Raw genomic sequence first — 26,519 nt, forward strand, 5'->3', positions numbered from 1 at the left:
CCTTGTTTGTGTCAAGTGGACGTTAAACCCCATTTCTCTCTCTATTACTTTAGGTACCATTGAAAGGAATATTAAACATATATTTTACGTTGTATTATTTTAGGTAATGTCGTCTGTTCAGGTGGATAATATACACAGTGCCTTTTCGTCCCCTCTCCCGCCTGCTGGCCACACCCTCTCTCATAATGTCAGCCAATCACAACACTCGACAGATGATGAACTATCAGCAGAAGCAACCAATTCTATTAATCATCAATCGGTGAGTTTTATTAACAATTTTTAATCGTGATATTTATTAATTGTATTTTATTTTCGTTACTCTCTCTATCTCCAAGCCTCGTGGGTTTTCTCCAGGCCTCCGGTTTCCTCCCACTTCTCGTCTGGATGGGACGACAAATCGAGGTCCTGTGTATACATTGGCATGCACGTAAAAAATCCCTTTGCAGTTGGAATTCGATATAAGAGTAAGCCATAGTGCCGCTGCCCGGGCAAAATTCCCCTCATAGCACACTGTATGGCAGGCGTAGCCCGTCTTCATTAGACCAGTCGAAGAAGAACAGTAGGACGTTAAACCCCATTTCATTTCATTTAATAAAATGCTTGATATACATTATTTTGTGTTTATTTAGAGAGCAACATCTCAACTGTTTGTTGTGTTTATTTCAGATGTCATCCAACGAGATGCTCAGTGAATGTTTTAATCGTTTATTCGGTCAACTGGTGACGAATCGTGTTAACTTGGAGACAGTCTTACATCATTGGCTCATTCTGAACGATGAAAGTCACGAGGAAACCAGCGGACAAACTGTTTTTAATTCTTCGCGTATTCCCACTATAACTCTGAATCCGGCATCTGTTAGTAATCTGATTGATGCAGTCGTCATGGCACCCAATCCACCAGTCAGGACGTGGGTGTTAGTTTTCCAGACATTATGTTTATTAGCCAATCAGAAAACCCCTTGTGAACCTAGTGTATCTTCTGCATCTACGACTCCACAAGAGATTTCCATGGTAACTGTGATACTAGCCAATAGTAATTTAAATCCTTTGTTAACCAAGTTTTTATCAGGAACCTCGTCTAGTGGACCGTCTGCAGCAGGAGCTCAATTTTCTCAGGTAAACTTTTGTTAAATCTGGACGCTTTCAAATTGTTATAAAAAATTTAAGTACAATGCTGTCGTATGGTGATTGGGAGATGCTAATTGTAGTCCGGTTGGGGAGGTTTGGGTGTTTCCAGAGTCCAAAATGGCTGCTTCATAGAAATTAGTATTTTTGAGGAATACTAACCCTCTCCCTAATCCTAACTCTTTTAAGAAGTGTTAAAGGTAAATGAGATCCAAGTTCAGTCTAAAAAAAGGGTTAGGGTTAGGTTAAGTATTCCCCAAAATTCCCTTTTATTTAAAGCGGCCATTTTGGACTCAAGAAACCCCCTAACCTCCCCAAACGGCCTACATTTGGCATCTCCCATGGTGATTATATCCGGGCCCGTAGCCAGGGGGTGGGCTATGGGGGGGCTTAGCCCCCAAAAAATCGAATTAGCCCCCCAAATATTTCGCCAACAATAATGATTTCTTAGGAGCGTTCTTAGCCGGCTACATCCTCAGCCCCTCCAAAAAATTCCGTAGCCCCACCAAATTTTGGCTGGCTTCGGGCCCGATTATATCTCCTCATATCCTCCATACATTGTGTTCCGATAGCACATTTCATGGGAGAGTTTCCTCCCCTTTATTAGTAGTTGGAGTCCTTTGGAGTTATCTCCTATTATGTAATCTTTTACTCTGAGACTAGGGAGTGAATGAAAAGGGTTTATGATGGACTGATTTAGACTTTAATGTAACTGGAATATCTTTCCTGAAAATGCTCCCATTACCTACAAAAGAATAAATATGCGACGACCCTTGTCGACTACTCAGGGGTTGACTGCTCGGAGGATTTAGCTGCTGTGGATGTTGCCTGGCAACCTAAATTTCCTTGTTTATTGACAACATCAATGTAAGTGAAATATTAATGTTGAATTCTTTCCTCTACATTTTGGTCCGTCTGCTGTGGGCATCTGTTTCGTTGCCTGGCAATCTATTTTTTCTGACTGAAATATTTTTTCTCTACAGGTTGGTCCATCTGCGGTGAAATCTTTCAATGAGTTTTTACGTCGTCTGCTGATTAAATCAGGAAGAGATACAGCGTTAAAGTTAAAAGAGCTGGTCCTTAAATTGATCTATATTCTAACAGCTGAAAGGTAAGGGCTTTAATAATACCTTTAAGAAGTGTTGGATGGCCGAATGGTTAGCATGTGCGCGTTGTATCATAAGGTCTGTTATTGTGTTAACTAGCGTGGTTTCGATTCCCTGGTTGTAGGTGACAAGGAGTAGGGTTGCCTGTTCAACCTCGGGGGGGTTTCCCCGGATCTTCTGGTTTACTCCCACTGCCAAAGACCCTTAAACACAAGCGAATTATTGAAATAAAATTGAACCATATGTTAGTCCCGAAATCACCTTGTTTGTGTCGAGTCGACCACGTTAAACTCCATTTCTCGCTCTCATTTCATGTCACTTTTGTTGAGATTGGGGCAATTTCGTTACAGAATGTTTAGGCGAATGACCCCCTAGCATTTATATGCTACAAGGGGAAACACCACAAGGCAGAGACAATCAAGCACCCCAATGTATTGCCAAATTAGCCAAACACAAGGAACCTGTTCACAACTGTGAAAGGAGGGCTTCTACGACAGAACAGACTTGTTTGCAATATCGCTCTCCGTGAAAGTGGACATTAAACCCAACAGAACAACGACAGAATCACATTAATTGATTAAAAATCTTTAAAATAGTATAATAAATGTTTTTCTTTCTATTTTCAGGGGTGCTTTCTACACATGTATAGGTCCTTTAGATGCTCAATGTAAATTAACAGAGTTCGCTCTCGACTTATCGTACAGTCAGGTGGACGTCAGTAACGCTATTAGTGTCATCCAATCAATTACTTGCTTAGTTCATCAACACATCATCTGTCAGGATCAAGTCGCATGTCGTAGTTCTCTTGAAACAAACATCAACGCACGGTCGTGTTTCGGGGGTCTGTTTACAAATTTATTGCGGGGAGGAGATTCCCGATCAGTTCTAGGGGAATCATCGCGAGATTTATTAATGTGCAACTTAATGAAACTGATTAATATTTTAATACAAGTTCAACTGCCGGGTCGGACTCAACCCCAACGTCATGACATCATTAGTGAACCCTTGACCCCTATACTGACCGATGCCATGTCAGATACGGACAAACTGACACAAGCCTTAGCGACGTCAACACCGATGGTGGCAATGTCAGACGACCAAAAGAGACAGCAGTCGGACGAAGGGGAGACACCTGAAGTCACAACTAGTTGTTTAGCAGATATTATTCTCGGACATCATTATATTATGCAGAATCTGATTCAGGCCTTAAGTTATTGTAGCAGTAATTCAATGGCCGTTATTTTAGGAGTTCTTCAAGAGAACTGGACAGGCAATAATCCTGTGTCGGTCGGTGATAGCGTGTATCAAATATTGATGACGTTGAATCAGAGGAGTTCAGATCCTAAACTAATGTTGCAGGCGATATTAGATTATATGTCCCGTGGTTCTGATAACCGATGGACATCACTGTGTCGTCTGTCGGAACCTTTGTTGTGGTTTATTTTAAAAGTTGTCCATTCAATCAGAACAGTCAAACTCTTCCTGGATATGGGTAAGAATTTTTATTCTTCATTGTCATTTAAGATTTGATTGATATTAACACTCTAGTCCCTCCAACTGCCCAATACTACTTCTTTCTTCCTCTAGCCCCACCCACTGCCCAATACTACTACTTCCTCTAGCCCCAGCCACTGCCCAGTACTACTACTTCTCTATCCCCTCCCACTGCCCAGTACTACTACTTCCTCTAGCCTCTCCGATTGTCCAATACTTGTTCCTCTAGCCTCTCCGATTGTCCAATACTACTGCTTCCTCTGACTGGCCAGTTCAAATTGAACCATGTGTTAATCCCTAAATAACCTAGTTAAGGTCGAGTGGATGTTAAACCCCATTTCTCTTTCTGACCTACACTATTGTGCTTGGAAACAACAAGAGAATCATTGTAGAAATGTAGCTCTGGTTAGAAATACAGTAACTGATTTCTGTAGAAGAGTTGTATTTACAATAGTCTGTAATCAGGGGAAGCTAATTATTATCTGTAATCACTTCTAAATAATGCAAGACGGAGGGTCTGACAAGGATAGCTGTCTAGCCGTTCGGATGGGACAAAAAACCGAGGTCTCGTGTACATATTGGTGTGCACGTAAAAGATCCCTTGGCAGTTGGAATTCGATATAAGAGTAGGCCGTAGTGCCGCTGCCCGGGCAAAGTTTCCCTCATAGCACACTGTATGGCGTATGACCGTCTTCATTAGCCCAGTTCGAAACAGAACAGTAGCACTTTAAACCCCATTTCATTTCATTTTCATTTCATTTCATTTCGACTTCTAAATATTTAATTAAGAATGGATATTAACAGATAGAGACATTATTTACGACATTTATTTCATCAAGCTGTTGATGTCTGGAGACAAATCTGTTTTCTTTTCTTTGTTGCATCGGTGGTCGAATCATTGAGTCATCGAGTCAACTGACATGTTTACGATTCCCTGCTTGTACGTGACAAGAAGTAGAGTCGCCTGTCCAACAGCATGGGTTTTCTCCAGGTCATCCGGTTTCCTCCCACTGCTAAAGACCCCTACGCGCAAGCAAATTAACGAAATAAAATTGAACCATAGTTTAGTCCCAAAATCACCTAGTTTGTGTCGAGTGGATGCTTCTCTCTCTCCCTACTTGGAGAAAGGTCCAATGTCTCATCTGTGGTGTAGAAAGAGTAAAATCTTCCAATAAATATACAATGTACTGTAATACTAATGTTATTTATATATTTATTTATTCAGGTGGTGTACAGTTGATGTGTAATCAATTAGTTAATTGTAATCAACAGTTGATCAGCACCCATCCCTCCATTATATCAACTATAATGCAACATATAAACAACGCTGGACCAGGTGGTAGTAAAAACGCTAAACTTGATTCAGCAGAATCAGATTCCAGCGTCGATGGTATGCAGAACTTCGCTCCTTTAGGTAAGATTATTTTAACAACTTAATTGGTGACTTAACCAATGCTGGCTGCACCGTTGTACTCAGACAATCTAGTTGTTTGGGTTGGACAAAAAACCAAGGTCCCATGTACGCGTAAAAAAACATAGTCAAGTGTACTGTGGTATTTGGTGGATTATTTATGCCAATCAGAAGAGCTAATTAGAAACAGGCATCTTACATTTCACTTCATCTCAGAATTCCATTTGGGATCAAAGCCTTTTATTAATCAAGGGAAGTAACTCAATTAACACAAATAACTCAAGAAGACTTCAGACCACTATTCCTGAATAATATGAATAAGTTTGTTAAGTAATGGAGTATGTGACAGTACAATTTGATATAAGATCCCTTGGCAGTTGGAATTCGATGTAAGAGTAGGCCATAGTGCCGCTGTCCGGGCAAAATTTCCCTTATAGCACACTGTATGCCGCATGCCCGTCTTCATTAGCCCAGTTGGAGCAGAACAGTCGGACATTAAACCCAATTTCATATCATTTGTTTTATTTTAGGTCAGATATCATCAAGTAGTCCGACAGCTAGTCCAGCGGAGGTTTTAATCCAGGCAGCTCCACCACACAGACGAGCGAGATCCGCGGCTTGGTCGTATCATTTCTATCCTGACGAAGCATGGATAGATCTGACCATACAGTTACCTTTTGCTATATTATTACGTGAAGTACAGATACAACCACATGCTTCACTCTCTAGTTAGTATATCTTCACTCATCACTGAATCCAGCCCTGCGCTGAGAATAATTTTTGGATATTTTTCAAAGTCTGTCATCACATGTTATGAGGGGTTGGATGGCCGAATGGTTATCGCCTGCGTGTTGTATCATCATTAGGTCTGTTATTGAGTCAACTGGCGTTATTTCGATTCCCCAGTTGTACATGACAAGAAGTAGGGTCGACTGTCCAGCCTCTGGTTTCCTCCCACTGCTAAAGACCCCTACGCGCAAGCGAATTATAGAATTTAAAATTGAACCATATGTTATTTCCGAAATGCCCTAGTTTGTTTAGATGTTTAATCCATATTGATATATATTTCAGCTTGCCCTTCATTTGTTTCCTTGGAGATATCTCATGATGGTGCCATGGTAACCCCCATGTGTCCACCCATGATGACGTCAAGTTTAGCGTATATTAAGTTACAACTCGTCAAACCAGAAGTGATGTCAACTATAACAATACGATTACATAAAGCTCGTGATTCTATGACGATTGGTCTAGCTCAAGTAGCGTTGATGGGTCACTCGGCGTTTGGTAGTACCGTATCCACGGTTAACAATAATCCACAAACTGAAGATTCAACGTCTAAATCAAGGTAATGTATCCTTCATTGACAACTTGGCATTTTGTATATATAAATATCAACTATGTCAGTTTCCTGAAAAACTTGATCTTTTTTGTCCCCTGCCTTTAGAAGGAAGGAAGAGACTGCCTGTCCGGCACACTTTTTGGGAGTTCGAAAATGAGAATTTTCTGCTTAGGGTAAGCAGAGATAAGGAGTTTGATTGGTTGATGCTTTGGGACATGATAACTTTAGTTCTAATTAAGTGAGAGTGATCAAACTTGGCGTATAGTTTCATTACATTCTCTGCTCAGGGTAAGCAGAGCAATAAGCAATTTGATTGGCCGAGACTTTGGAACACAATAACTCTCCTTCTAATTGAGCTAGAATGTTCAAACTTGGTGTAGGTGTTTATTAGGTCAATGCCTTGATGGAGTTCGAAGATGAGCATTTTCCAATAATGCTAAGCAGAGATAAACAATTTGATTGGTTGATGTTTTTGAACACGATAACTTTAGTTCTGATTGGGTGAGAGCGATGAAATTTTGAGTATAGATTCATTATATCATTACCTTGACTAAGTTCAATAACGAGAATTTTCTGCTTAGTGATAAGTAATTTGATTGGTCAAGACTTTGGAACATAACAACTCGACTTTTAACTGAGGTAGAATGTTTAAACTTGGTGTTGATGTTCATTAGGTGAATTTCTTGACTGAGTTCAATGATTAACATTTTCCACAAAAGCTAAGCAGAGCTAAGCAATTTCATTGGCCGATGCTTTGGGACAAGAGTTTGATCGTGAACATTTCCTGCTTAGACTAAGTATAGATAATCAATTTGATTGCTCGATTTTTTTTTTCAAAAAGATAAATGTGCAATTTATTATTATGTGTTAACAATTTGATTAAAACACAGATCCTATTTCGTTTTGTTTTTTATAGTTCAAAATTTCGTTTTACTTGTCTTTACTACACTAGGATCTGGAAGAGTTGTTATATTACCAGCGTTTTGGTTGAATTGAGGGATGAGCCAATGAAACTGTCTGTTATGGCGACTTCTTAGCGTGCCATGCACGGAACTGTGGGTAAACCACTAGACACGCTGATTGATTAATCAATGTCTGACGTCATAAAAAAACGAAACGAAATATAGATCTATATTTTAATCAGATTGTATGAGTTATATATTAATTTTTTATACGTCCACATTCATAATGTGAACGTATTATGCCGTCGCCCCTGTCTGTGTGTGTGTGTGTGTGTATGTATGTGTGTGTGTGTGTGTGTGTGTGTGTGTGTGTGTGTCTGTGGTTCGCCTACAGGGCGCAATTCTTCATGGATATTCTTCAAACTTGGTATACTTATTCCTTATACCCCAAGGAAGATCCCTATTGTTTTTGGTGCATGCCCGACCCCCCGGGGCAGAGCCACGCCCATTTCTAGTATTTGTTTGTTTGTCGTCTACAGGCCACATTTCTTAACTAATAATCTTGAAACTTTGCATACACATTCTTTGTACCCTAAGGAACATCCCTATCGTTTGGGGTGCATGCCCAACCCCCAGGGGCAGAGCCACGCCCATTTTCTTTTCGTGTGTCTTTGTGTCGCCTACAGGGCGCAATTCTTACTGGATTTTCTTCAAACTTGGTATACTTATTCCTTATACCCCAAGGAAGATCCCTATTGTTTTTGGTGCATGCCCGACCCCCAGGGGCAGAGCCACGCCCATTTCTAGTATTTGTTTGTTTGTCGTCTACAGGCCACATTTCTTAACTTATAATCTTGCATACACATTCTTTGTACCCTAAGGAACATCCCTATCGTTTGGGGTACATGCCCAACCCCCAGGGGCAGAGCCACGCCCATTTCCCATTTTCTTTTCGTGTGTCTTTGTGTCGCCTACAGGGCGCAATTCTTACTGGATTTTCTTCAAACTTGGTATACTTATTCCTTATACCCCAAGGAAGATCCCTATTGTTTTTGGTGCATGCCCGACCCCCAGGGGCAGAGCCACGCCCATTTCTAGTATTTGTTTGTTTGTCGTCTACAGGCCACATTTCTTAACTTATAATCTTGCATACACATTCTTTGTACCCTTAGGAACATCCCTATCGTTTGGGGTGCATGCCCGACCCCAGGGGCAGAGCCACGCCCATTTTCTTTTCTTTTTATGTCTGTGTGTCGCCTATAGGCCACAATTCTTAATCAATCGTCTTGAAAAATTTTCATATGAATTGTTTATACCCCAAGTATGATCCCTATTGTTTTTGGTGCATGCCTGACCCCCAGGGGTAGAACCACGCCCATTCCTTTTATTTATTTATTTGTTTGTCATCTACAGACCGCATTTCTTAACGTATCATCTTGAAACTATGCATACTTATTCTTTGTACCCCAAGGAACATCCCTATCGTTTGGGGTGCATGCCCGACCCCAGGGGCAGAGCCACGCCCATTTTTTTTTTTTTATGTCTGTGTGTCGCCTATAGGCCACAATTCTTAATGAATCGTCTTGAAAAATTTTCATATGAATTGTTTATACCCCAAGTATGATCCCTATTGTTTTTGGTGCATGCCTGACCCCCAGGGGTAGAACCACACCCATTCCTTATATTTATTTATTTGTTTGTCATCTACAGACCGCATTTCTTAACGTATCAACTTTACATACTTATTCCTTATACCCTAAGGATGATCCCTATTGTTTTTGGTGCATGCTCGCCTCCCCGGGACAGAGCCACGCCCATTTTTTGTATTTGTTTGTTTGTCGTCTACAGGCTACATTTCTTAACGTATCATCTTGAAACTCTGCATACTTATTCTTTGTACCCTAAGGAACATCCCTATCGTTTTGGGTGCATGCCCAACCCCCAGTGGCAAAGCCACGCCCATTTTCTTTTTTATGTCTGTGTGTCGCCTACAGGCCACAATTCTTAATCAATCGTCTTGAATTTTTTTCATATGAATTGCTTATACCCTAACGATGATCCCTATTGTTTTTTACCCCCAGGGGCAGAGCCACGAGCATTTTCTTTTCTTTTTATGCCTGTGTGTCACCTACAGGCCACAATTCTTAATCAATCGTCTTGAAAAAATTTCATATGAATTGCTTATACCCTAACGATGATCCCTATTGTTTTTGGTGCATGCCCGACCGCCAGGGGCAGAGCCACGCCCATCCCTTATATTTATTTATTTGTTTGTCATCTACAGATCGCATTTCTTATCGTATCACCTTGAAACCTAGCATACATATTCCTTCTATCCTAAGGAACATCCCTATTATTTGTGGTGAATACCCAACCCCCAGGGGCAAAGCTACACCCAGTTTCTTTTTTATGTCTGTGTGTCACTTGCAGACCGCATTTCTTAATCGATCATCTTGAAAACTTTTTTATACTTATTCCTTATAGTCTAAGGCTACTTTTTATACTTATTCCTTAATCCTAAGGCCGACCTCTATTATTATTTTTGGTGCATGCTCGACCCCTTGGGACAGAGCCACGCCTAATGTTTGTGTGTCTTGTGTTTTGCCTACAGACCGCAATTCTTAACAGATCCTTTTGAAACTTTGCATACCTATTCGAAACGTCATGCTTTTAGAATAAAGACATCGATTGTTTTAAAATAAAAATTGTGTTCTGTTAATGTGAACGAAGTGTTAAACTGATAGCAGTCCTACTACCCAGTTTTATTTCACAGACCCTCAAAGCAAACTGGACCATATCAAACAAAACAGGAATGTGGACGTATATTGCTGCGTTAGCGATGCTCTTGTTGAATTGCGACAGGGGACATCAGCCTCCATGTTGGCTTGTTGTTTATTGATTATTTGGATGAATCTGGTGTTTGTTTTCAGTGTATTATGGGTCCGACTATTGCACCATTGTCTTTCAATGTCTGGAAACGAAGTAGGAGCTGCAGTGGCCGCATCCCAGACACCGTATCTTCTACAGACGTGTGTTTCTCTCCTCGTCTCCCCATCTGCCTGTCTGTATAACAGTAAAATAGAAGCTGTGTTATTGAAGATAGGATTATTATCGACAGAGTTAGGATTACAACTGATTAACTTTATTTTACGTGAACCTTTCCAACGACAAAATAGAGGTGAGATTTCTCTGTTATTTTAGCTCGTGGATTTTATTGGGCGAGCCACAGCGGATCGATGAGGTTGGCACTGCCTTATTAAGGGCGAGGGAGGTCTGGGATTATGTGTTATTTAAACCAAGCTTGTGAGCATGTTGCTTGGTTATTAATCAGGGATTCCACGTTTCGATCAAGGGTTGGCTGAGAAAGTTCCTCAGGAGGAGCTGGCACTGAAAAGCAGTGTCTCCCTGTTCGGGGGTCCCAAGTATTACCATAGATAATGATGAGACAATAAGGTCTATTTTATTCCCTTCAACAAAGGTCAATTGCTTGATTCAACAGTGTTTTATATTGTGATATTTCACAGGTATAGAGAAATCGTATCTAGGTAAAGTCAGTGGTTACGCTAATCAATCAACAGTAGAGATATTATATCAACTAGGTACCATACAAGATACAGGTAGTAGACACAGGTGAGTATTGTTTTAATATCAATTGTTCATTAGATTAGGTCAATATGAAACCAGGGTGCCGCGGTGGCGGAGTGAGTAAAACACTGGCTGGCCAACCCGAAGTTCCATGTTCGTTCTGCCTTGTCAATGATGCAGGACGGAGGGCCTAGCAAGGACACCGTGTGAAGACTAAAATTAAAGATTTAACTTGGTAACTGCTGTTCCATTCACTCCCTCCAGTTTACTCAAATATATTTTGTATTTTTCAGGGTTTGTGCTTTATTAGAGTGGTTATGTGATTGTGCCCGAAAAGGTATAGAACGTGCCAACATGACAAACCGTGGTTTCGCAGGTTTATATAGGGGAGATAATCCAAGTTCTTTATCCAACCCGGCACCAACTCATATACACTGTATCGCTGCTATACTATGGCACAGTCAGTCGTTACCTGTTCAGTATGATCTGATCGGTTTACTCAATCAAGATCTTGTCAGGTAAATTAACCAATTAATATTCATCATTTCTCTATCTTTGGTCTCCTGTTTCGAAACACGTAGAGAGCTTGCCCGCTAACCACCAGGTCTCAGGTTCGCTCTCGATATTAGGCGAGAAAATACCTTTCGATTTTCCAGCATGATTCCCCCCTCGTCAGTGATATGGGATGGAGGACCTGGCAGGAAATAGTGTCTAGTCATTCAGATGGAATGTAAAACCAAGGTCCTGTGTACTGTGTGTGTGTGTGGGGGGGGGGGGGTAGTTGTTTAAAGCGTGGATGTGAAACCATAAAGTCTATCATTGAGTCAAGTGGCGTGGTTTCGAATCCCTACTTGTACGGTACAAGGAGGGCCACCTGTCCAACCTCGTGGGTTTTCTCCAGGTCCTCTGGTTTCTTCCCAATGCTAAAGACGTCTACCCGGAAAGGAATTATTAAAATAAAGTTGAACCCTTGACGATTGGAATTCCAATTAAGAGATGGCCGTAGCACCCCTGTCCATGCAAATTGTCCCTTATAGCCTACTACATATCATATACCTGTCTTCGTTAGCCTACTACATATCATATACCTGTTTTCGTTAGCCTACTACATATCATATACCTGTCTTCGTTAGCCTACTACATATCATATACCTGTCTTCGTTAGTCTACTACATATCATATACCTGTCTTCATTAGCATACTACATATCATATACCTGTCTTCGTTAGTCTACTACATATCATATACCTGTCTTCATTAGCATACTACATGTCATATACCTGTTTTCGTTAGCCTACTACATGTCATATACCTGTCTTCGTTAGCCTACTACATATCATATACCTGTTTTCGTTAGCCTACTACATATCATATACCTGTTTTCGTTAGCCTACTATATGTCATATACCTGTCTTCGTTAGCCTACTATATGTCATATACCTGTCTTCATTAGCCTACTATATGTCATATACCTGTCTTCGTTAGCCTACTATATGTCATATACCTGTCTTCATTAGCCTACTATATGTCATATACCTGTCTTCGTTAGCCTACTATATGTCATATACCTGTCTTCATTAGCCTACTATATGTCATATACCTGTCTTCATTAGCCTACTATATATCATATACCTGTCTTTGTTAGCCTACTATATGTCATATACCTGTCTTCATTAGCCTACTATATGTCATATACCTGTCTTCATTAGCATACTACATGTCATATACCTGTCTTCATTAGCCTACTATATGTCATATACCTGTCTTCATTAGCCTACTATATGTCATATACCTGTCTTCGTTAGCCTACTATATGTCATATACCTGTCTTCATTAGCAGAAAAGTATGATGTTAAATCACATTTTATTTGATTTCCATTTAAGCGGCATTAGGTAAGATTAGATAAAGAGCTGACAGTTCTTGCTATAATAGTTTACAAAATAGATAATAAAAACAGAATATGCTGAAAATTCCAGTCAAATTGCTTCACTCTAAACCAAGATATGTGTGATTCAGTTTTAGGCCTGCCTCGATCGTTATTACTACTGTTGTTACGATACTAAACAAAGTCTCGATCATTCATTTTTACGGTTATTTCATCCACCATAAAACTGATTCAAATCCACTAAACATCGCTGACATCTGATGGCATTGAGAATTGATTATGGTCTGGGTAAGGTAATTAATGTCTAATTAAACATACATTATGCAAGAGGTAAATCTGCCTATTGTAGATCTTTCTTTAGGCCTGAAATGTTATCTAAATTATTAATTAGAGATTTTAACTAGATTAGAACGGTTTGCCATTTAAAGATTTTAATTTAACTTGGTTCAGTTTTCAATGTTTTCATTTCACATTATCTATTTTTGAGTCATTACAGCAAGAATGGTCAGCTCTTTATCTAAATCTTACGTTATTTAGATAACATTTCATTCCTAAAGTATGTAAGTTTAAATTATCTTTGATCTATTTCAGTTGTTTGTATAAATGGTCAATGGTTTTAACACCGGACAGTTTATTGAAACAGTCTATAGATTTCGTATTGTGTTCAATTTGTAACATACAACCTAGTTTCTTCTCTAATATTCTCGAATGGATGGGAATTCTCGTCAACTTCAACTCCAGTATGACCGCATCCATCACAGACGATCGTAAAGACAGTTTTCAAAGTCATCAACAACCGCTGACAGATGACACCAAGGAAGCGACACAACATCCGTTATCAGACGATTCAAAAGAAGCCACACGGCAGCCGTCACATGTAGATAACTCACCAATCAGCATTCAGGAATTCAATCCAACTATTTTAGACGAGAATCGTTTAGTTACATTAGGAACCGTGTGTAAATCTCCCGTAGCCGTTAGACAGTTGTTAGATTCAGGATTTCCAGCCGTGTTAGCTCAAGGGTTGTTTGAATTCGCGAACCAGGAAATTAGTCTTATAGCTGAAAGTAAAGCTCCATCTGCTGCCGGTAGTGGCGCCACCTCACAGAATAAACCAGCTACTAATGATACCTCGTCAGGTAGGTATCTCTACATGAGTAAATATTATTTATCTATTCTCATTTTATATGGATTTTATTGCAGTAATGTGATTTTAATGAATTTCTTACTTCTTGAAATGAAATGTTTTATTTCTACAATTAAAAGGCTTGTTTAAATAATTGTGATGCTTGAATTAAAAGCAGTTATCCGTTAAAATGCCATGAACTTGTATGGCACAAAGAACCCCCTACTCATGAGATTTTTCAGCTGTGTGTATGCGGGGATCGTTGTAGTTGATTGGTTTGAACACTGGACCATCAATTAGGAGGACCTCTTGTTTAAATCCCGTAGACTTAATAAAGGGCTTTCACCTGCATGACTGACACCAAAAAGGTAGGAGAGAGGCGGCGATTGGTTAGCATTAGCTTGTGCACGTTGCATTATAAGGATTAGAGTCGCATGTCTAACCTTGTGGTTTTCTCCGGGGTCCTCCGGTTTCCTCCCACTGCTGAAGACCCCTACGCACAAGCAAATTATTGAAGTAAAATTTTGAACCATGTGTTAGTCCCGAAATGACCAGGTTTGTGTCCATTTCTCTCTCTCCGAAAATGTGCCTAGCCTTTTACATAGGATGATTTGATGAAGTATTAGAAAATGATTTTATATGTTTTTATATTTGTAGATAAGAATTGTATCATGAGTGTGGAACTTGTGGCATCTGTTCTACGACTATTCGCTACCGTTAGTTCCGAGTCAATGATTAAAGATTGGTTGGGTAGTCCTGAAGGAAATATATTCTGGCCTGTTTTACTAACGGCTCTGTGTAATAATCCAGCACAACCACCATCTAATAATACAACAAATAAACCTAAAGTAAGTTACCACTAGATTCTTATACATACAAGTTTTACAACATACACTGTAATCTTGTGTATTTAGCACTAATTTTTTTCACATTCATTCAATATCAAATCTTTGTTTGTAAAAATCATTTAAAATCACCCAAAATCATCTAGATCCTTAGACATACATCTTCAACATGTACAACAAGTCGAACTTTGTTGTAAGCTGGGTAGGTCGGCCGAATGGTTAGGTCTGCCATTGAGTCAGCTGGCGTGGTGTCGATTCCCCGGTTGTACGTGACATTGAGTATGCTTACCTATCCAACGTTGTGGGTTTTCTCTGGGTCCTCCAGTTTCCTCCTACTGTTAAAGACCCCTACATTCTAGCGAATTATTGAATTAAAATTGAACCATATGTTAGTCCCGAAATGACCTAGTTTGTGTCCAGTGGATGTTAAACCCCATTTCTCTCTGTGTGTTTCCACCTATGGTGATATCGCAGACAAGTGTTTCCTCACCAGGAAATCGTAAATGAGAGTCTGGTCTATCATAGGTTGGAGAGATAAGACGTGCGATTAAACAAAGATCCAATCTTATCCTTCAAGATACAATGGTGCTGAATAAAAATTATTGTTTTGTGTTTTTTTATAGGTCATGTCGACAGAAGAGAGATCCATGTTAGAAACGGCTGCTATACATTGTTTTAACGAAATGATCTCCGTACATCCAGCCAATCAACTTCTCTTCGCTAAAGTTTTATGTGACGTCATTCAACATCAAGGTACTACTAGGGGAGGTAATTCTCGTCTTCACTCCAGATAGTGCATGTCTGTGTGGTGGTAAATTCCAGCGTCCCCTTAATTGTTCAGCAATTGATACGGACATCCCCAATTCCCTGAATAAAACAGAAAAAAACCTGATGATCTTTATATTGAAGGAGGGTTGGATGGCCGAATGGTTAACGCATGTGCTTTTGATCACAATGTCTGTCATTGAGTCAACTGGCGTGGTTTCGATTCCTCACTGGTACGTGGGTTTTCTCCGGATCCTCCGGTTTCCTCCCACTGCTAGAGACCTCTACGCGCTAGTGAGTTATTGAAATAAAATTGAACCATATGTTAGTCCAGAAATGACCTAGTTTGTGTCTAGTGGAGGTTAAACCCTATTTTACTTTATCTATTTACCTTGAGTTTTATTTTTAAAATGCCCAAAGCTACTGCACTTTAGACCACAGGAGTTAAAGAAGTAGTATATTGAAATAATTCACAACCATAATCAAATAACTGTACAGTAAAATCATTTAAATATTTTTTTATAGAACAACGAAAATCTCCAAAGCATTTTTACGGCTATTAAACACGCAAGTCACAAATTGTACATCGTGGACACACAAGCCAAATGATTGAACAGAATCAATTGGCGTCGAAATTCGCCTAGTGTGTCCACTGTCATTAGGCCGAATCAAACATGTTTGATATATTCGCCTAGTGTGTCCGCTTCGCGGAAGCATTCGCCCGATTGTAGAATTCATGAGCCAATCACAACTCATCATCCACTCATATCGAGAAGTCACGTGATGGTTTGAAGACATGGTCGCTGCCATGTTTAATCATGTGACGTGAAAGGTGATGCAATTGTCTGGTTAATCGGGCAAAGGATTCGGCCGAATGATTCGGCTAATGTGTCCCCCTCTTAACTGGAGATTCTATAATGTTTATTTAATAAATGTAATATTTTAATGTTTCAGGTAGTTTATTAGGTTCCATACCGTTGTCCGGATTCACCAGACGAGTTCTACTACAAGTATTATTACAGGATGAGAGAATACTGGTCGTTCTAAAATCACCTCGAACTCAGTCGATATTAAAGACACCAGGAATGAGTTATTTAGTGCATCACCCTCGTTATGGAGCAGGTCAAGGTTTCCGTGTGATGGTCGTTAATTTAAATACACAATGTTCCGATCTTCTCACTGTTATACCAGGTATGTGGTTCTACTATAAAATAAAATAGGGTTTAACGTCCGACTGTTCTTCTCCGACTTGGGTAAGGAAATAAAATAGGGTTTAACGTCCGACTGTTCTGCTCGGACTGGGGTAAGGAAATAAAATAAAATGGGGTTTAACCTCTGACTGTTCTTCTCCGACTGGGGTAAGGAAATGAAATGGGGTTTAACAGCCTACTGTTCTGCTCCGAGTGAGCTATTGAAATGAAATGAAATGGGGTTTAGCGTCCTACTGTTCTGCTCCTACTGTGCTAATGAAGACGGGCATACGCCATACAGTGTGCTATGAGTAAAATTTGGCACCGACAGCAGCACTACGGCCTACTCTTATATCGAATTCCAACTGCCAGGGGATCTTTTACGTGCACGCCAATATGTACACCAATTTGATAAAAACACAGATCCTATTTCTTTTCGTTCAAAATTTCGTTTTACTTGTCTTTACTACACTAGGATCTGGAAGAGTTATTATCATTGACGTATTCAGGATGATGTGAGGGATTAGCCAATGAAACAAACTGTTACGACAAGTTTTTGGTGTGAGGCACACAGAACTGTGGGTAACCCACTAGAAGCATCAACGCAGATTGGTTAATTAAATGTCTGACGTCATAGGGTCAATAGTCAGTCGTATGACACCTGACGCGACCATCCACTACAACCGGTCAGATCTTCATGTAGTGTAGGCCATTGAAAGTATAAAAGAACGAAACGAAATAGATCTGTATTTTAATCAAATTGTATGTACACAGGCCGTCTGTTTTTCGTCCCATCTGAACGACTAGACACTGTCCTTGCCAGGCAGGGATCACGTGGCTAAGTGGTTAAGACACTCTCTCGCTAGCCTGGAGGTTGTGTGTTCGATCCCTGCATTGGCCGAGAAAGTTCATCCAGATTTATGGTGGTTCCCCCTTGTCAGTGGTGACAAGGACAGCTGTCTAGTCCTTCGGATGAGATGGAAAACCGAGGTCCCGTGTATACATTGGAATGCACGTAAAAGATCCCTTGGCAGTTGGAAGTCGATATAAGAGTAGGCGATAGTGCTACTGCCCGGGCAAAATTTCCCTCATAGCACACTGTATGGCATATGCCCGTCTTCATTAGCCCAGTTTAGGAGCAGAACAGTAGGACGTTAAACCCCATTTCATTTTATCTCATTTCATTTCCTTGCCAGGCCCTCCATCCTGCACCATTGTCAATGAGAAACCACACCGAAATAAATGGATTTTTTTTACAACTATTTATGTTTATTAATACAGTGTTTTGTTTATTTACAGACATCCAGTCTCTAGCAGCTCAATTTATTTATACTTGTTGTTTATTTACAGACACCCAGTCTATAGCAGCTCAGTTATTTGAATCTCGAGATGATAAAAAATCGGAGAATAAAAAAGATTCTGGTGAAACTGGTCTCGAAGTTGTAGAATATTTATCTAATGCTGCAGGTGCGTACAATCTCAAATTACTCTATTTTCTTTAGGGATTGATATTGAAATCGGCCCCTTCTGTCTCATGGACCTTTCAAGACAACTTTATGAAATGAAAAAATGGAATAGGGTTTAACGCCCCACTGTTCTGTTACGAACTGGGCTAATGAAGACGGGTATACGCCATACAGTGTGCTATGAGGAAACTTTTGCCCTGACAGCAGCACTACGGCATACTCTTATATTGAATTCCAACTGTCAAGGGATCTTTTACGCGCACACCAATGTGTACACGAGACCTTGGGTTTTTATACGCCCACATTTTCATGTGGACGTATATTGTCGTCGCCCCTGTCCGTCCGTCTGTCCATCCACTATTGTTTGTGAACAGTCTACAGGTCACAATTTTTATCCAATTTCAATGAAACTTGAAATATAGGTTTATCACCCAAAGATCTTGGTTCCTTTCGATATTGGCATGTATCGGACTGTAACTTCATGGATTATGGCCCCTGATTGTACGAAAAATCACGTTTTTAGCTTGTGAACTCTGTAGAGGTCACAATTTTTATCCGATTTAGTTTAAACTATGTATGCTTATAACCCAAAGATCTCGGTTCCTTTCAATATTTGTGCATATCGGACCGTAACTTCCTGAATTATGGCCCTTGATTGTACGAAAAATCGCGTTTTTAGCTTGTGGACCCTATAGAGGTCATAATTTTTGTCCGATTTAAAAAAACGTATTATTATATCACCGTTACACCCTAAGGACTGACAGACAAAATGGCCGCCCTTCATTCTCAAATCGCGTAAAAATATGGTATATCAAGGTTGTGGACCCTATAGAGGTCACAATTTTTATCCGATTTTGTTGAAACTTGAAATGTAAGTTTATAACCCAAAGATCTTAGTTCCTTTTCATATTTGCGCATATCGAATTGTAATTTGTTGAATTATGGCACATGATTGTACGAAAAATCACTTTCTTTTTTGCTTGTTCTCTATCCATCTCTCGAAAATGTGGGCGTATCCTGCCTGGCAGCCGCTGGTTGTACCATTCAAACAACTAAACAGCTGTCCTGCACCACTGACAAGGGGGATCCAAGCCGGAAAATCTGGATTAACTTCATCGGCCAATGCAGGGATCAAACACCCAACCTTCAGGCTAGCAAGCCTGTGTCTTACTAGCTTAACCACCGTGGCTTCCTCAACTTTATGAAACTTTGTATAAATACCAACCTATTACACTAGTTGTGTTTTTTGCTAACCAGACATTTTGGGGTTTTAGTTGCCATAGAAAAAAATTTGGCTTAACTTTGGGTATATGTTTGCAGAAATTAAAAATAGAAACCTTATTGATGATTGCTGGGATGATTCCACGTAAGCTGTGACTGAACTGCATTGGTACACTCCGATCTATTGATACACAGCAAATTTGTGCGTTAGCTAATAGGACGATGACAAGTCCAACTGTCAGTCTTGGTATACAAGGGTACTGGATGTTGATGACTGGGGGGGGGGGGGGTGGATCATAAGGTCTATCATTGAGTCAGCTGGCGTAGTTTTGATTCCCCGGTTGTATGTGACAAGGAGGAGGGGCGTCTGTCCAACCTCGTGGGTTTTCTCCAGGTCCTCCCACTGCTAAAGACCCCTACACTAACAAAGTATAGAAATAAAATAGAGCCATAAGATTGTTCAGAAATAAATGACCTTGTTTGTGTCAAGTGGATGTTAACTCTCTCTATTTATTGATGACCAAATCTTCTTGATTTATTTATTGGGAGATTCTTTAATCACATTTCTTTATATATTTAGGTATGTTAGCTAAACAGAAGCGAGAGAAAAGTCCAGCGAGTACGTCTGCTAGCACCAGTAAATCATCCGCCCTACCTCCTCGACCTCCAACTAGACGAAGGAGAAATACTGAATTTCTGGATTCCTCAACGCCATTAAAATTACCAACATTCTCTTTACAACATCAAATGTTTAACAGTAAGTTTAAATATGAGCACAGTCGGGGTTTCTTCAAATCGGGTCCTCACGGGTCAGATGAGTAATATCTGTTGGAGAAAACCAGAAATATGTCTGAATTAAGTTATATTTATAGCACGGCTTTCATGAGTTAACAGGTTTAAACATCGAGGCTGTAGGCCGAGATGTTAAACCTGTTAACGAATGAAGCGTGCTATAAAAGACTTGTAACAGTGACACCTGCTCAACATGCTTGTTGTTGTTGCACAGAAAACCCACCCCACTTCTCTATATGATTTGTACTAAAACTAGTGTAAACCAGCAAAAGAGTTCAATAACATTGAACATGTCTAGTTATTGCACAGTTAAGCTCCACCCAATCTACTAGAGGGAAAACAATTTGCTTATTCAACGAAAAGAACAAAGGAAGATTTCCGGTCCATGATACAAATAGGGTTTAATGTCCTACTGCTCTGTACCACTGGGGCAAATGAAGATAGGCATACGCCATAAAGTGTGCTATGAGGGAATTTTAAATGGACAGCAATTGAATTCCAACTGTCATAGATTCTTTTACGTGCACGCCAACGTATACATCAGACCTCCGTTTGTTGTCCCATCCAAAGATCTAGACACTATTCTTGTCAGGCTTTAATTAAACTTGTAATAAGTTAAATACATTTTTTTCACCTCTTTCATTAACAGGTAAAGCGCTCCCAGGGGAGTTAACTCTATCTCAACTTTTAAATCTTCTACAACAGAGGGGATGTCACCATAGTAACGCTATAGAATTCCAGGTGAAGTTAGCTTCCAATAAACCAAGATCTCGACAAACCAATAATCTTTCTATGGATTTAAGTAAGTTTACTGATTTGGATCTGAATTTTGTAGCATTTAGGAAATTGGTATGGAATGGGGTTTTTAGGTTATGTCAACGCGATACTTTAGTCAGATTGAATTCAAAAGGAGGTTGAATAGTTGAATTGTTAGCACGTGCGCGCTGCATCATGAGATCTGTCATTGAGTCAACTGGCGTGGTTTCGATTCCCTGATTTTACGTGACAAGGAGTAGGGTGGCCTGTCTAACCGGTTTCCTCCCACAAGTGAAGAGGACTGGTCCTTCATATTGTGCACCCAATCTGCCATATTCCCCCTTGTGGTGCTAATCAAACCAGCAGTTGTTGTCTGGATATCTAACATCTGGGGGTGGGGTGGAAGGCGGGGTTGGATGGCAAATGGTGAGCATGTTCGCGCTGTATGGTAAGGCCTGTCATTGAGTCAACTGACGTGGTTTCGATTCCCCGGTTTTATGTGACAAGGAGTAGGGTTGCCTATCCAATCTCATGGGTTTTCTCCATGTCCTCCGGTTTCCTCCCACTGCTAAAGACCCTTACACGCAAGCGAAATATTAAAATAAAATTGAACCATATGTTAAACCCGAAATGACCTAGTTTGTGTTGAGTTAAACCCCATTTTTCTCTCTCTCCCTAATGTCTGGATATTTGCATGTCAAAGCCGTTCATATCATGGACACAAGACAGTGGCATGGAGTTATTAGGACAACTCCCTGACTCAATATTGGGCCTATACTGACAGCGATAATTTCAAATTTAAAAAAAAACGACTTCACTCTTTGATTGGATACCCTGTGAAATGGATGCCAGGCGTTGCAGCCCTCTCTGCTCCCTTCTCTGCATAACACAGCACTACAACGTCACAAGGTTTAAATATATTTTGTATTCTTTCATCTAGATTCTAGTCCCGTTGAAGATGAAGACGATACAGTACCTGATGAAATACTGTTAACGACAAATTCAACACCTTCTGCTCTTCAAATATTTGCTAGTGTTGGTGGTCTGGCGTTGTTAGCGGAACATCTTCCGTTACTCTACCCGGAGATAACACGACAAGCGGCTACAACTGAACCTGTTACAGAAAATAATAACGTGGCTGATATTGGTCTCGATTGGGTCACCGTGGAATCGTCAGATGAACTTTATGATGTAAGTGACCAATATATATATAAATAAATGTAAACTACAACCCCGTGCGCATTATATCATAAGGTCTGTCATTGAATCAACTGGCGTGGTTTCAATTTCCCGGGTTGTATGTGACAAGGAGTAGGATCGCCTGTCCAACCTTGTGTGTTTTTGCTCTGGGTGTGCTCCAGATTCCTCCCACTGCTATAGACCCCTACACGCAAAGTGTATTATTGAAAGAAAATTAAACTGTATGTTAGTCCCGAAATGATCTGGTTTGTGTTAACTGGATGTTAAACCTCATCTCTCCTTCTATCTCTGATATTTATGAATTACTGCCAGAGTTATTGCTCTTGATCCCTTCCATAACGTACAAGATGTTTTTATAAATTATTTATACTTTATTTAGCCGTATGTAGAACCTGTATCTCCAGCACCTACCACTAGAGGGCGTCATCCTGCTGGTACCATGCCAACCATACCGCCACACTCCCTGATAGCTTTCGGTCTGTTCCTACGTCTACCAGGTTATGCAGAGGTTTTATTAAAAGAAAGAAAAAAAGCCCAGTGTTTGTTACGATTAGTTTTAGGTGTAACAGATGATGGAAATGGTGGTAAGTATATTCTCAACATGTGGGTTCAAGTTGTCATCAATTCTATTTATGTAGATCCAAGGAAAAAAATTTGTGCTTGGTTGTTCAAATGGGACAGGAAAAACTAGGATCCACCCACTTACACATTGGCATGCATGGAAAAAACAACTCCTGACAGAATAGTCAGAACATTGTCCGCGGTCCATGCCAAATTCTTGTCCCTGGCAATGCACACATATAACCATAGAAACTGAGTGGGGGAGCCACAGTAGCTAAGTGGGTAAGATGCTGGCTCGCTAGCCTGGAGGTCGCGTGTTTGATCCCTGCATTAGCCAAGAAAGTTCATTGGGATTGTCAGACGTGGTTTCCTCTTGTCAGTGGTACAGGACGGAGGGCCTATGAAGGACAGCTGTCTAGTCATTCAAATGGGATGAAAAACCAAGGTTCCATATATACATTAACATGCACGTAAAAGATCCCTTCTTTGCAGTTGGAATTCGATATAAGAGTAGGCCATAGTGCCGCTGCACTATAGCGTATGTCCGTCTTCATTATCCCAGCATAGGAGCAGATCAGTAGGACGTTAAACCCCATTTCATTTCTTTTCACAAACTGAGCGATGTATGATTTTGACCAGATCGTAAACCCCAAGCCATCCGTAGGCTTGTCTGACTATACTCAGGGTTAAAGATACATTATGGGAGATAAGATAAAGGGATGGCAGTTCTCGCTATAATAGTTAAAAACTAGATAGTGTAAAGGGAATTTGCTGAAATTTGCTGTGTCTGAGAACGAAGCGGGTGAAATTTTCGCATAGTCTCGGTCATCATTACTAAAATCATTAATATAAACAGCATAGTCTCGCTTATCCACTGTTTTGATTTAATTATCAATGGCCGTTAAGCATATAGGAATCTAATCCAGCCAACATCGAAGGCTAGCCTTGACATCGAGAGTTTATTATGGTCTGGATAAGTTAATTAATGTCTAATTGATAATTTAGATAACATTTCAGGCCTAAAGAAAGACTTGGAATAAGCAGATTTTGCTCTTGCATAATGCATGTTTAAAGTAAAATATTCTTTATTCCAAGCATGTTATATTTAAATGTTTCAGGTCATATATTAACGTCACCTATAGCCAACTCATTACCTACCTTGCCTTTCACCGTGCTCAAATCATTATTTGATGCTACACCATTAACAACTGATGATGGTCTGTTATTACGTAGAATGGGTTTAGATATCGGGGCTGTACATCTTATACTGGCCTGTTTATCAGTTTTAAGTCATCACGCACCAAGAGTTTCATCAGCAGGATTTCAACATGAGGTAAAATTGGCATTTAATACAATCTTTGACTTGTGTGTGAGTATTTATACGCCCACATTGAAACATATATTATATAGACCTCATCTTTATGTGCATCTGTCATCCAAACTTTGCATGTGGATAGTCTAGATACTAATTTATTATCCAATGAGCTTAAACTTTATACATATTATTTATCGTCATAAGACAAAGAATCCTATTGGTTTTCAAACACAGTGATTGGATGGCCGAATGGTTAGCATGTGTGCGCTGTATCATAAGGCCTGTCATTGAGTCAACTGGTGTGCTTTCAATTCCCCGGTTGTATGTGACAAGGAGTAGGGTCACCTGTTCAATCTTATGGGTTTTCTCCGGGTCCTCCGGTTGCCTCGCACTGCTAACGACCATGTGTTAGTCCCGAAATGACCTAATTTGTGTCGAGTGGATGGTAAACCCCATTTCTTTCTCTCTCTCTCTCTCTAATTTGGATCGAATGAATGCAGTATACTATAAATATTCATTATTATTAAGAACACCTAATAGTTGAAAACTGAAATAAGATTAGACCATAGAACCCCTGTTAAACCCGAAAAACTGAAATATGATAAGACCATAAAACCCCTGTTAAACCCGATTTCATTTTGTTTTTTTATTTTTAGACCCAGTTGATTTTATCAGCTATGCAGGTAGCAACTAGTAACGGATTGAACCCAACCCAGGAAAAAACACAGAATTATTGGGCTAAAGGTACAGGGTTTGGAACGGGTTCTACCACGTCTAGTTGGGATGCGGAACAAGCTTTATTACGACAGAAAAGTGAAGAGGAACATGTCACATGTTTGCTACAGGTATGTAACCATAGTTTCCATCTTTATTAATAGGTCGGGGGTTGGATGGCCGAATGGTTAGCGCGTGCACGTTGTATCATATAAGGTTTGTCTCATCAGTCTAGGTTTTGATTCCCCGCTTGTACGTGACAAGGAATAGGTAGTGTTGCCTGTCCAACCTCGTGGGTTTTCTCCGGGCCCTCCGGTTTCCTCCCACTGCTAAAGACCTCTACGAGCAAGCAAATTATTGAAATGAAATTGAACCATGTGTTATTCCCGAAATGAGCTAGTTTGTGTCGAGCGGACATTAAACCCCATTTCTCTCTCACTCTTAAGAAACATGAATTATGCCAAGTTGATTTACTGTTTAGTTGTTTGGGATATGGAGATATAAATTACCACATGAGTCACATGACTGATGATTGTTTCAAATTTTAAAACTTAGAACTTAAAGCTAAATAGAAAGTTAAACATATCAGGGGCGGATCCAGGAATTTTTGCAGGAGGGAGTTTGCCAGGTTCCTGAGAAAATGTACTCCACCCCCACCCAACCTTGGCTTGAAATTTTTTGAGAAATACATGGTCTCTATCGTCATTTTGGCGAATATACAACACATTGATCTTTTTAAACAGAGAAATCCAACATCTTGTTTGACGTCAATTTTTATTATGAATTAATACGATGACATTGTGATTCAATTTTATTGATGCAAAGCATTAATTGTGATATCTCATGTGTCTATATCATTATCTCGCACTTTGAGTGCCCATCCTGTCCCACATCTGACGACAAAGGATAAAGCACAATTATGACACTTTTCTCATATTATACAAGAGCTAAATCTGTCTATTGCAGGTCTTTCTTTAGGCCTGAAATATTATCTAAATTATTAATTAGACATGTAAGAGAACTTTTAACTCTTTATCTAATCTCCCTTAATGCCTCTTTTAACATATTATATGTTTTAAATTTAATTTAGGTTTTGGGTAGCTACATTAATCCTGGTGGTTTGTTGCCGAAAGATTTCTCGTTGCCAACGTTTACACCTCCAACCGAGAAAACCTTATTCCCAGACGTTGTTCCCGATCTGCTCAGCCAATCCTGTCTTATTCCGGCGATTTCTTCCTATCTACGGAACGACTCCGTTCTGGATATGGCTCGTCATGTTCCGTTATATCGAGCCTTGTTAGAGTTATTACGGGGATTAGCCGTCTGCCCCTCCCTGGTCCCCCTACTCTGTCCCCTAGAGGCAGAAGGTAATCAAGATACTGCTGTAGCCATTGAAGTTTTATTGGATAAAATGAAGGGCTGTGTTGATACTTACGCTAGTCGACTCAAGTAAGATTTATTTTTATCACCTAGTTTGTTTTTTTGTCCGTTCGTCTGTCCCAGTTTTAGGGAATGAGCTGATCGAATGGATTAGCGTTTTCCACTAAGGCTAAGCTGAGCTTGGTTTAAGTTTTAGAGTGAAGATTGTTACGTATAATTTGATTGGTTTAATTTGTAGATGTAACAAGATTGGAGATCGTTACGCATGATTTGATTGGTTTAATTTGTAGATGTAAAGATTGTAATATGTAATCTGATTGGTTTAATATATAGATCTAAC

General features: G+C 39.9%; 1 protein-coding gene across 1 annotated transcript in view; it reads left to right on the forward strand.

Moving 5' to 3' along the window:
- Positions 1-26,519, forward strand: part of LOC126822725 (baculoviral IAP repeat-containing protein 6) — a 58,087-nt gene that overhangs the window by 20,442 nt on the left and 11,126 nt on the right. Inside the window, exons 21-42 of the mRNA XM_050551743.2 lie at positions 104-259; positions 667-1,116; positions 2,109-2,236; positions 2,858-3,723; positions 4,951-5,139; positions 5,667-5,864; positions 6,208-6,481; positions 10,308-10,555; positions 10,902-11,007; positions 11,256-11,480; positions 13,440-13,987; positions 14,632-14,822; positions 15,443-15,572; positions 16,539-16,775; positions 18,125-18,241; positions 20,042-20,218; positions 20,903-21,055; positions 21,950-22,200; positions 22,589-22,793; positions 23,889-24,103; positions 24,742-24,930; positions 25,890-26,248. Coding sequence (XP_050407700.2) covers positions 104-259; positions 667-1,116; positions 2,109-2,236; positions 2,858-3,723; positions 4,951-5,139; positions 5,667-5,864; positions 6,208-6,481; positions 10,308-10,555; positions 10,902-11,007; positions 11,256-11,480; positions 13,440-13,987; positions 14,632-14,822; positions 15,443-15,572; positions 16,539-16,775; positions 18,125-18,241; positions 20,042-20,218; positions 20,903-21,055; positions 21,950-22,200; positions 22,589-22,793; positions 23,889-24,103; positions 24,742-24,930; positions 25,890-26,248 — 5,612 coding nt within the window. The remainder of the gene's footprint in view (positions 1-103; positions 260-666; positions 1,117-2,108; positions 2,237-2,857; positions 3,724-4,950; positions 5,140-5,666; positions 5,865-6,207; positions 6,482-10,307; positions 10,556-10,901; positions 11,008-11,255; positions 11,481-13,439; positions 13,988-14,631; positions 14,823-15,442; positions 15,573-16,538; positions 16,776-18,124; positions 18,242-20,041; positions 20,219-20,902; positions 21,056-21,949; positions 22,201-22,588; positions 22,794-23,888; positions 24,104-24,741; positions 24,931-25,889; positions 26,249-26,519) is intronic.

The sequence above is a fragment of the Patella vulgata genome, chromosome 5 (assembly GCF_932274485.2).
Source record: "Patella vulgata chromosome 5, xgPatVulg1.2, whole genome shotgun sequence".
Classification (NCBI taxonomy): Eukaryota; Metazoa; Mollusca; class Gastropoda; family Patellidae; genus Patella; species Patella vulgata.